The 12,602-nt window shown below is 33.4% G+C and overlaps 1 protein-coding gene and 1 long non-coding RNA gene across 2 annotated transcripts; both read left to right on the forward strand.

The window, feature by feature from the left end:
• The first annotated feature begins 180 nt into the window (after positions 1–180).
• On the forward strand, positions 181–11,435 carry LOC123662022. The gene is made up of 3 exons (XR_006744432.1): positions 181–194; positions 10,939–10,940; positions 11,313–11,435. It is a non-coding gene; the product is annotated as an uncharacterized LOC123662022 (long non-coding RNA).
• Positions 1,083–10,834, forward strand: LOC123662021 (flavin reductase (NADPH)). Its single transcript, XM_045596913.1, has 4 exons — positions 1,083–1,240; positions 1,378–1,452; positions 3,129–3,515; positions 10,552–10,834. Exons 2-4 carry the CDS (start codon positions 1,380–1,382, stop codon positions 10,707–10,709), a joined length of 618 nt encoding a protein of 205 aa, XP_045452869.1. The 5' UTR covers positions 1,083–1,240; positions 1,378–1,379; the 3' UTR covers positions 10,710–10,834.
• Positions 11,436–12,602: the final 1,167 nt, after the last annotated feature.

The raw sequence follows: 12,602 nt of genomic DNA on the forward strand, positions 1-12,602 counted from the left end.
TTTATTTACGACACCACATTAAATACTTCTAAAACTATCAGTATTCCTCTACTATATTATCCATGTGTTATACACAATTATGAACCTTCCTCTGGAATCACTCTATTTTTTAAAGAAAACCGCATCAAAATCCGTTGTCTAGTTTTAAATATCTAAGCTTACAAACAGCGGGAAGTGACTTTGTTATATACTATGTAATGATACTAGAATTTTGTGCTGAAAATAAATATATGTTACAAAAAATAAACCATTAATTTTGAAATTATCCAGTTCGTACAAACTTACACAAATAATTTTATTATTTTTTATATATAGTATTTTTTATTGTACACCTACAAAAGGTAGAAGAATAAGAGGAAAATATACACAGGTGGTCTTTTTGCTAAAATAGTGATTTCTTCCAGGCTACTATAGGCTTTTGCTAGGTATTCCAAAGAGCAACACGGAGTGTTTGCTCTATGTAGGTATTCACTACTTTATTCACTAAATAGCACAACATAGCTAAATTGGCTGGTGTGCGTACTGATTGAATTGGAAAATATTTGTCGAATAACTAAATCAGACGATGCTTAAAAAAGTAATTTATCATCAAACCCAGAGGCACTAAAAAACTCTGACCAGTCTAAACTATGAAAGGAATCTTCACGTAAGAGATTCAATTTCATGCCAACCAAATTAAATTGCAGAAGAATTGCTGACTTATCAAGAAAACTCTTGCTATGTTCGATTATGCTTTACAACATGGTCAGGGGAATTGTTAAATTTTTAATAAGTATAAAAAATGCAGTGCACTTTGTATATCTCACTATCCGTGTTCTCTATTTTAATAGTAATGTGTAATGTAACGCTGACGGAACAATAAAAAATTTACGAAATTTTTAACTGACAACACTATAATACGACTTCTTGGAAAAGGTATCGTATTATTTGTCAGTAAAAATAATGTTTTTTCTTTCTCTTTCTTACTTATTGCATTACGGTTCCAAAAAAAAGACAAAAGTATATATTAAGTTTATATAGATATGCCTTACAATATTTTCGTAATACGATATGTCAAATAATTGAAACTTCAATTATTTCATTGCGCTAATTTATTCATTGAGCGGCAAATGCACCTTGAATTGAATTGGACTTCTGTTTGTGTCGTTTAGCGCTTAATACTCATTTTTTTGCGAGCTTCGTCTAATACGTAACTTGAAAGTAGATTCTAGTTTGTGAAGGAAGCCGATCTAATACAGAGGTGCGTTTTGAGTCGTAATAACTAATATTAATCTAATCTATTTTAACTAATAAAATATTTTTTTCGTCTTGTTTTATACCGATTTCGGTTTTCGGTGGAATATTGTGAATTAAAAATATTTTGTTAATTACCAACAGAAATGAAGAAAGTCGTGGTTTTCGGATCAACCGGTATGACCGGCATTTGCGCCGTGGAAGCGGCGTTAAAAAAAGGTAATTTATTATTTCTGTTGAATAAACTATTTTTATGTAATCAAGATAAAGATCTAGCATTATCGGAAAATAGTAAATTTGCTGGAAAATAATAAACGTAACCAATATAGAAATAACATGATCGTTAATATTATTCTATTAAGTACTCTTCATTTTGTGAAATATGTACCTGTATGTTAAAAAATTTGAGAAAAAAAAAATAAGTTTTATACCTACTACATATAATATTGTTTTTTTTTTAAATATGGTTATGATCCTGTATTATAGAGTTGTTACAACGTCCAATTATGGTGCTAATTACTTGTACTATTCAAATATGGATATAACAGATGTTGCAAACATTCTTAAATAAATGCACATATATGTTTATTTAGTATTAAAAAAAATTCCTTATATTACCATAATATGTTACCTTGACCTAATGTAACAGCTATTGACAGAACCTTCATAGGAAACAAATTTAATTATGCATTTTATAAAAAAAATATTTAAATTACATAGACATGATGTTTTGTCTAATTCCTTAACTATAATTAAGAAAATTGAAATATAGTATCAAATTCTCTGTTGATCATGTTGAAGCATAAATTGGAGTCAGAAATTATAGGAAATAATTTTTATATGGTCCACCTGATCGTAAGCAAATACCCATGGTTCCTGTAACATCAGGAGCTCTGGCTTTCTTATTCATAAGAGAAACAAAACTCTACTTGAAAGCAAGTATTGTGAGATTTTAGTGGTCCATCTATATTAATATTATAAAACTGAAGAATTTGCTTGTTTGTTTGAACATACTAATCTCAGAAAGTACTACTTCGAATTGATAAATTCTTTTTGTTATGGATAGTTCATTTACCGAGGAAGGTTTTAGGCTATATAATATTTTATTAAGTATTTTCCTCAAACTATAGCTAGTAAATAAGATAATTAAAATTTTGATTTAATTAACTGTATTACGAAATCATTTTTTTATATCTTCATTAAGAAAAACTAAAAAAAATTTAAAAAAAATATAATAAAATAAATAAATTAAATATTTGAATGTATGAAATAAATATCGCAATGAGAAATACTTATCTATGTACAATGTAAAAATAATTAATGGGTGACTACACAATTTGAAAGTATTTGAAAAAACTTATTTGAATAATGTTTACATAATTCAATTAGCGATTCAAAAATAATTCACGTTTTTTACATTACTTACCTTTGACGTAATTAAATAAATGAAATTTATCATTATATGAAAACTTTGGATTCTTACTGGACTTACCGCGATTTTAGTTTTTTTAAACTCCCGAAACCTCTGTTTCGGCGTCGTTGGAGGCGTTCTATATACCTACGATTAAGTCCCGTAGAACTCAAAGTGGATATACATGGCTGGATTTAGGGGAGGTCAACCGAGGCTACAGCCCTGGGGCCTCTACAAAAGAGTCCCCATAATACAGACCTGAAAAAAAATTCAAATTTAGACTAGTAAGCACTAACTATTAACAACTTTTCCTTTCATATTTTTTTTTCGTGTTTGACCTTTTAAAAAAATTGTCCACTTTATATGGAAAATAAATTGGGGCCAAGGAGCTTCCACTCCTTTATTGGCCTCCAGACCTATAAATCCGGCCCTGTGTACATTGTGACTGAAAGCTTAAAAACTTATAAACGGATATGTAAATTAGGTCTCGAAGTCCGTGCCTTCGTTCGCGATCCGTCTCTCTTACCAGAGAACCTGAAGAGTCAGGTGGAAATCATCAAAGGTGATGTCCTGGAACCGGATTCAGTAACGCATGCGGTCGAAGGTACCGATGGAGTGGTCATCGCTCTCGGTACACGAGGCAATTTAGAGCCAACCTCTGATATGTCAGAGGGTACGAAGAATATAATAGAGGCTATGAGGGCGAAGCATGTCAAGAACGTGTCTGCGTGTATATCGGCTTTCTTGTTCTACGAGCCGGAGAAGGTTCCTCCAATATTCGCGAATGTCACGAAAGACCATAAGAGGATGTACGATGAGCTTCAGGAGAGTGGACTCAACTGGGTTGCTGTCTTCCCACCTCATATATCAGGTGAGTAAAAATATTTATATGCTAATTATGCTGACCGAAGACGGGCAGCAGCGTCTTCGGTGCGACAAAGCTAGCCCTGCGGTCACCAACCCGCCTGCCCAGCGTGGTGACTATGGGCAGAACACAGAGATGACAGAGATTGCCATTTTTGGCGCGAACTTGTGGAGGCATATGGATGCCTGATGAAGGCTTTAATACGTTTTTAACTGCTCCTTTACTTTATTTAGAATTAATGCTCTCACTAGTGCCAAGACAGCAATGATGTCATGTAGAATGAAGAAGATATACCATTTCGTATTAATTATTAACTAATTATTGTGTAACTACCGCCGATTCGGAAAGTAGATTATGTTGTAAAGAAGTCGACGCTCTACGTCTTCGGTCCGGACACATCATTTTAAACAGCTTTTTGTAAAATAATAACAAATAAACGCTTCGCATTCAACGGCCCCCAGTAGGATTTTCTCCTGTCCTCGACACAGGAAACACACACAATACACAAGCACAAACGCCCAGACCGCGACAAATCCATCGGCATAACGTTTACCTATTTTTGTGGAAAATTTGGATGTTTTAAACATTTTTTATTTGCTTAATTAATTATATAAACGTTTCCTTAATATTGTGTTACAAACAACAAAAGTCATCGGATACGTAAGAATTACATGTTTACGAAAATAAGATTTAATTTTATTCATTTTTGTAAGTAGTATTTAAGTATCGTACGGTTTCGTTTAGCGACGTTTTGTTGATAAATAAAGACACCAAAATGAGAATTATTTAACTGTTAGAAATTTCAAATTCTGAATAGTTTGTGTATAAAAATCAATAACAAAAAACCGTTATACAGTAGGCGTTAAAAGCACTTTTACATTGTCATTACACGCATTAGTATTTAAATTATGAAGAACAATACGAAAAATGAGGAGTGTCTTTACAAATGGGGATATCTCCACTTTAGCATTTATTTTTCAGAAAATGAAAAAACCCGTCTGAGACTCGTTTAGGTACTATGTAATAAGATCAATAGAACATATTGAATGAAAATTAAAAAAAAAAATGACTTTCTTGTGGTACAAAACAAACAAAAAATGAAATACCCCCTTTTGCACAGAAATCTTAATAATGTCCCCCCCCATGTGTTCTAGTTATAAATATCCCCTTTAGTTCTGTACTCAGAACTTTTTACTGGGTGGATCGATTCCGATCGATTCTTTTTTTAATCGAAAGGTGGTACGTGTAATGTGGTCCTATTTAAATTTAATCGAGATATAACGAGTACTTTTTGACTTATATCTAATAATGCGTTTTTGCTTGACTATTTTTTCGTCGACATAAAAAACAAATTTGCAAATATCCCCTTTTGTAAAGACACTCCTCAAATTTGACGAAAAGTTACAATATTATAGTGCTTTTTATATAGTATAAAATAAAGTTTAGTTGGTTTTTAAACGATTTCAAAAAAAAGGGGATAATAATACTTTTGACTGGTTGTATCAATTTTGATGATTCCTTTTTCGATCGGATGCTGATGCTTGTCATGTTTCTATTTAATGTCATGATGCTATTTAAATTTTATCGAGATCTGTTGAGTACTTTTTGTGACACCTCAAATAATGATAATTGACTATTTTGGAGACAAACTTACGTTCAGTTGCGTAGCGAGAGAGGGGCAAGTGGGGCATCATACCCCGGGCGCTACTCACAAAGGAGCGCCAAGTGGTCCACAAAAAAAAAAATGCTGGACATATTACTATATGGTTTTCAAATGGGGGGCGGCGCTAAAAAGGTATTGTGCCCCGGATTCGAGTTCAGCTCGATACGTCACTGCTTACGTTGTATTAATTGTTAATGTATATTGAAGACGGTTTTTTTTTTCATTTTCAAGCAAACACAATTATGTTAAATCACGTTACGTTTGAAAAATGCATATTGTATTATTATTGTAATATGGTAATTTAATTACGAATTAACGAAAATAATAATAATTACGGTTTCAAACTTCCCGACGGAAGCAAATAGATCGCTAAAGATATGAAACATAAATTGCAAAAACGCAATTAATTGCGCAAAAATTAATTGCGCGTTATTACTTTAACATTATGTTATAAATACATGCTACTTTAATATTCAATTATACAATTATAACAAACGCTTCACATCCAACGGCCCCTACCGTAGGATTAGGATTTCCCCTGTGTTGGGGTTTCGGAAATATAATACACAAGCACAAACACCCAGGCCACGACAAACATCTATATGGCCAACACAAATAACTGTTGTGAACGGGATTTAATATATAATTCCACTAATATAAGTTTTACTTCAATAACAAAAAAGAGTTATGACAGCATGGTTAGCACAGATTAAAAGAAATGATTCGAATTAAGAACATCTAATTTTTTTTTGTTTTAGTAAATTTGCTTAAATGAAATTATAATGAAACAAATTATATGATAATTTATTTGTCGACGAAAATGTATGCTAAATGAAATGAGAAATAAAAAGGCTTATTTATTTATTTATTAATTTTTTGATTTAGCTGTGTTCAAAACAAATAACTGTCAAGCTGTGTTAAGAATATAGCCACCCCCTCTCTTCCCGTGAGTGTCGTAAGAGGCGACTAAGGGATAGCACAGTTCCACTACCACCTTGGAACGTAAACAGCCGACCGATGGCGGGATAACCATCCAACTGCTGACGTTGAAATACACAGACCGAAGACGGACAGCAGCGTCTTCGGTGTGACAATGCCAGCCCTGCGGTCACCAATCCGCCTGCCCAGTGTGGTGACTATGGGCAACACACATGAGTTCACGCGATTTTTGGCGCGAACTTGTGAAGGTCTATGTCCAGTAGTGGACTGCGATAGGCTGAAGTGATGATGGTGGTGAATTTTTTGAAGTAATTTCAAAAGATATAGAACTATACACATAGTAATGGAGTTAAAAGTGCGTAAAAAGATCTCTCGATTGAAGTATATTATTATTATTTGTATTATCAAAGTCTTGACTGAAGTCGATAATAATATTCTTATGAAAATATAAACAATTTTATATCATAGCAATCAATCATCAAAGGCTCTTACGATAGCACTCAAGGTTCAACCTTAGTCTACGAATAAAATTATAATTAGAAATATTAGCAAATAAATATACATTATTTTTGTATAGCCATAGACTTAAAAAAACATAGCCATAGATTTTTTTTTGTAAGTACTTTTCAGTTGTATTTGTAATTCGCGGCGTTTGTGATTTTTTTTACTATGAAATTAGCCGTACCCCGCAATTCCACCCGCGCTACATCCGATCCAGTGGGAAATTTCGGATGAAAATGGAAAAATGAGTCATGTTCACTCAATTAGTTTTAATACTATTTGCGTTAAAAGGTGTAAACATGTAGTCGGCTGTTAGTTATAACGCAAGCATTAAGTTGCTTACCTTAAGATTAGACGACCGTGAGTGTATGTTGGAAAAAAAAGTTGTTTAGTTATTTATACATCGTCACAAACGTCGTATTTCTAATATCAATAGAATAGAATACATAAATTACATAAACTACTTAAATCGACGATTTAAAATAATGTTAAGACAAAAAATAAATAGACATAGGTAGTTATGTATTTTGTTTTTACATAATACTAGCTGACTCGGCAAACGTTGTCTTGCCGCTAAACGCTATTTAAAAATAGGAGTTGGTGGTAGAAGGGTGAAAATTTAGAATTGTATGTATTTTTTAACGCCAAATTACAATAAAATGTAAAATAAATAATTTATCTAAAAATTAAAAAAAAAATTAGGGGTGAACTACCCCTAACATTTAGGGGATAAAAAAAAATAGATATTGTTCGATTCTCAGACCTACCCAATATGCAAACAAAATTTCATGATAATCAAGCCGTTTCGGAGGAGTTTAACTACAAACACCGCGACACGAGAATTTTATATATTAGATTTGCTAACTTATGACCCATATGTTAATCCTTACATTAGAATCTTACTACGTAATGCAAGTCGTTTACGGATATTAATGATTGAAGATATTATCGATTGATGATTTAACTGAGGTAAGGCCCAGCAGGAAATATTCTGCTCAAAATCTGGAGCAACCCGCCTGGAGAACTACCTCGACTAGAAGATCACAGCTAAATAATACTGTTTTCAAGCAGTGTTAAGTTCCTGTGGTAACTGAGGAGTAAGGAGACCAGAGCTCCTGGTGGGGATTGGGGGTAGGGTCAGCAACGCGGTTGCGATGCTTTTGGTGTTGCAGACATCTGTAAGCTACGGTTATCGCTTCCCCATCTTGTTATATTACGACTCGTTAGTTATATTATATAAATGCTGTATAATTTTACCGCAATATTAGGGGTTGGTGTTAGTGTTTCACATCCGTATATGCAATTAATTTGTTTGGTTTGGTGCTAATCAATCTATTATTTTTGTAGTGGCAAATTGATCGTAATCCTTGGATGCAGTTCACTCAATGTGAGATTTGTTCTTTCTAGAATAAGTTGTTATATTTGATCGATCGATTTAGCCTGGAACATCCCACATCCTTTTCAAAGACCTTTAAGAGAGAGGGCATCGACCTTATTCTCCGTGTAGGAGAAGGAGCTTAATCCACAACGGACGCTCCACTTCGGGTTGGCGGTTTTATTTTCTAATAATTGTATCGACCGCAACGCAAAATAATAAATAATTGTATTTTTACGGTTATTATCTTTCCGTATCATGCGGCTGTCATCGGTAATACAGCGAAAGATAAACCGCATCTTATCTTATCGTAGGCCTGTAACTTTTCTAAATATTGGTATTACCGATATCGATAGAGGTAGTGTACTTAGATATAGAAAAAAAATTCGCACAGTCTTATTGTGATCAAATACCTAGGTATGTATGTTTGCGTATAGATAACTTGCGTATAGATGCTTTATGTAAACGTAGATGTGCTAGTTACAATATCATGGACAACAGGGCTGTCCAAAGTAAAGTCTGCGGACCGAAAGCGAACCACTGCTTACTTTATGCTTTCGCAGCACTTACCGAAATGATATAAAATCCGTAAAGCTGACGTTTAGTGACTTATCTGGTATACGAGTGAGAGGAAGGAGGTGCTAGCACACATTTTCTTTCTCTTTCATTCATAACCGTTACTTTTCGTATATCTACATAGTACACAGTGCAGGCCCATTGTGCAAAAGTTTAACTTCAGCCGTGGGGTCTAAAGCAGATTCGTTTTCATTAATAGAAATATTTTATTTTACAGTAATCCTTTTTAACATAAATAAAATATGTTTGTGTATGTATGTCTGTGGAATTTGTTATTTAATAAATTGATTGATCCCGAGCGATCGTCAACAATTTAGTCATTGAGACAAATCCAGTCGGTGCACTCTCGAACGGTAAACAGATTAGATGTGGAAGCAAGTGTATTTATTCGAATTGATGTTTATGTCTTACTAACTGTGCCTACGACTTCGTCCGCGTGGAATATTGACTTTGTACAGCGGTTTTTGGATATATCTTTTGGTTTATTTTGGATATTATAAACACCTTCGTTTGGGAATTTACATGTTCAACGTGATTCTCTTCTTCTTCTTCTTAAAATGGCTTTCAATAGTGCCAAATGAGCACAGATGATTTCGCCAATGTCATGTAGAACAACGTGATTCTATAAATGGGTATAACTTTTTTATTTATGAACCGATTGACATAAAACAAACACTAAATATTAAGTGAAACTTACCTTCAATATATTAATGAAAACCACATCTAAACCGGATAACGTATTTGGGGGTGCGAGGAACAGGGCCTAAAGTTCCTCATCTACCATTGAAAAGGGAGAATGAGATTAGCGTGCACAAACGCACAGACAAACATACTAACAATCATTGTTTTGGGTGTTATTTTTGATGACCCGTTACATTTTTATTATATGTATTGATTACCTCATCTAATATGTACAAATAGAACGAAAATATGTATGCAAAGTCATCTAATACAAGGGGTTCCCAAACTTATTTTGTCTACTTTGCCCACTTTGAGCATAAATTATTTTATAAGGACCCCTTTGAGCAATGTTTTAATTAATATTAGTTGATGTTCACAAGTAGTAGTCGAGAGTCTAGAGCTCAATTGATGTCTGAGAGTCCTTATAGATTAAATTACTAATCACCCCCAAAGCCTCTACGCAACGCCACCACTTTTTTTCTATTACCGCCGCTTTAGTACTGCAGCGCCCCAAAAGGGGACGTTATCGCTCACTTTGGAAAAGGCTGATCTAATATATAAAAATTCTCGTGTCACAATGTTAGGGGCCAAACTCTTCCGAAACGACTTGACTGATTCTTAAGATTTTTTTTGCATATTTGGTAGGTCTGAGAATCGGTCGTAAACTGTTTTTTTAACCCTATAAGCTATAAAGATGACCTACCGCAAAAATTTTTTACTTTTTTGCCAACATTTTTATCTTAACATATTTTTAAATTTTTTTTAATATCATATTAAAAATCGACCGTTCCATTTTTTATCTTATTATAATTAGGCATTGAAAAATACATAAATCCCTAAATTTCACCCTTCTACAACCAACCCCTATTTTTTAATAGCGGTTAGCGGCAAACATTTGTACTGCCCTTGCAGATGTTTGCCGTGGTACGGGTGTTTGTGCAGTCCATGTGGGTCTGCCCACCGTGCCTCGGAGAGCACGTTAAGCCGTCGGTCCCGGTTGTTATCATGTACAACTGATAGCGATCGTTACTCATAGTACGGAATATATCCGCCAACCCGCATTGGAGCAGCGTGGTGGATTAAGCTTTGATCCTTCTCCTATATGGGGAAAGGGATATATGCCCAGCACTCACGCTTCAGCCTGTAATATCCCACGCTATTACAGGCTGAAGCGTAGCAGCAAAACGTTTGCCGGGTCAACTAGTATATATTAATATTAATAAAATTGTAACATGCCGATGTCTTACAGTAAAAGGTAAGTTTCATACAAAATGAAAATTATATATATTTTTTTCTCGTTTCATCAGATGACCCCAGCCGAGATATAATCGTCGAGGTCAACCCGAAATCGTCGCCCGGTCGAACTATTTCGAAGCACGACCTCGGCAAGTTCCTAGTCGACGCTCTGTCAGAGGATAAATACTACAAGTCCGTGATAGGCCTCTGCAATGTACCGAAACAGTGATCTAGGGGAGGGCCATGTAAACGCGACTTTACATCAGTTACGACGTATGTGAATACCGCTTTATTAGCTGTTACAAAAGATTTTACTATTATCTGTTACAAAAATTTAAAAAAGTTCTTACTGTATCGAGGTTTTTTAGTTTGAAATTTTAATGTATTCGTTTTGGTGTTTTTAACAGTTGATAAAGGATTATATAAGGTTGTTGTTTTTGCAAAAAATGACCGGTCAGACGTGTAGGTAATGTACAGGGGTGTCACTAGATAGTTTTGTGGTAAAGATTTATTTATATAGTTTTATGAATATTGTAAATGTGAAGTTCAGTTTTGAACAACGTAATAATGAATAAAAATTTTAAAGAAAATTCGAATAAAGTGGATTTTATGATGTGATTAGTGAAGCAAATTACCGTGAATTATAAATTTTGTACCGCTATTATGTATTGTGACAATCCTGGCTCGCGTACAATCCTGTTCTGTTATGAATTTATGATTTATAATTATAATAGATGTGTAATTAAACGAAGGTTGTAAGGTATAAAACATAAAAATAGTTTTTATTTCAACGCTACAATTTTTTTTAGTATAATAAAAATAAATTACTTAGTTATTTCATACTTTACTGCCTTTTAATCCACAATCTTAATATTAATCTGTAAATTTTAAGATACCAAGGTTTGTGAGTTTTGTTGATGATTTTTTCGTAATATAGCTTCATGTTATGTACGGATTATTGTCAGTTTTATTTTTAATAGTATTATTATTTATTAATTAATACCGTAATAAGAATATTTTAAATATTTGTCAAAAGAGTATTTAGTTTTTTTTTAACTTTTTTTTCTCAATTATCAATTTTCACTAAGCTGTATAACTTGCTTTCTTCTTCAGTTTGTATTATAAAAAAAAAGTATTTAATGTTGTTATTGAAGCGGTATCAACGTACCTAGTTAAATATTTTATATAATTTAGAATTTATTTTTTCGTCGAGTACATAGTTCTAATTTGCAAGTAAAGGTCAGAAATGTTAAATGTATTTAAAAACCAAATAATGATTGTACCGTATTTATTAACATAATAATTACATCGACCAGCAAACCTCAAATGTATGATAGTTTTTTTTTTTTATAAATATGTATTACGTTAATATACTGCGTACTGTCAAAATAAAATTATATAACAAACGTTGTTTTTATTTAAAATCCACAGGTTTTAGGTTTTTAATTCTATTCCAAAAGATTGGGAACTAAAACATTTTATCAATTCTTGTTTTCCATCTATTTCTGTTTTATCTTCTTTATCTATGGAATTAACAGTTTCATTTTCATAATCAAATGTATTAGACGTGGCTATGTGGTTATCACTGCTTTTAAACGATTCTTTAGTGCTCGGATAGATGTCCGTTTCAGAAAATATATTCGAAGTTATTGATAGAAATTTTTTCATCGAATCTGAATACGTCGGACTGGTAAATGATTCTATGTTCCAAGATGAAAGGGTGTCCACTTCAGAAGTGTTTTTCATAGGCTGTATTGTTAGCGATTCGGAAGAAATGGAGATTTTCGGTAATATAGTCTTCGTGTTTCTACTATAACTTACGCTCAAACTGAGTCCACCGTATGACGAGGACGACTTCGGATTATAACTTGATGTGACAGTATCAGTCAATATTCCAGAGTAGGAATTGTCAAACAGAACGGAAGTCTGACAGGACCAGGATTCTGTTGTCCAAGGAGTAGATATCATGTTGAGCGTGTCGTCAGATCTATTGGAAAAAATTGAAGATGTACTGACTAGGGTCTCAGATATTGATTTAGTCGTGCCTAACTTTGATGTGGATAATGAAACGTTGTACGATGTTATAGAGGCACGGTCCGGTATTTCATCTTCGCTTGCTCCA

Source organism: Melitaea cinxia, chromosome 18 (genome assembly GCF_905220565.1).
Source record: "Melitaea cinxia chromosome 18, ilMelCinx1.1, whole genome shotgun sequence".
Lineage (NCBI taxonomy): Eukaryota > Metazoa > Arthropoda > Insecta > Lepidoptera > Nymphalidae > Melitaea > Melitaea cinxia.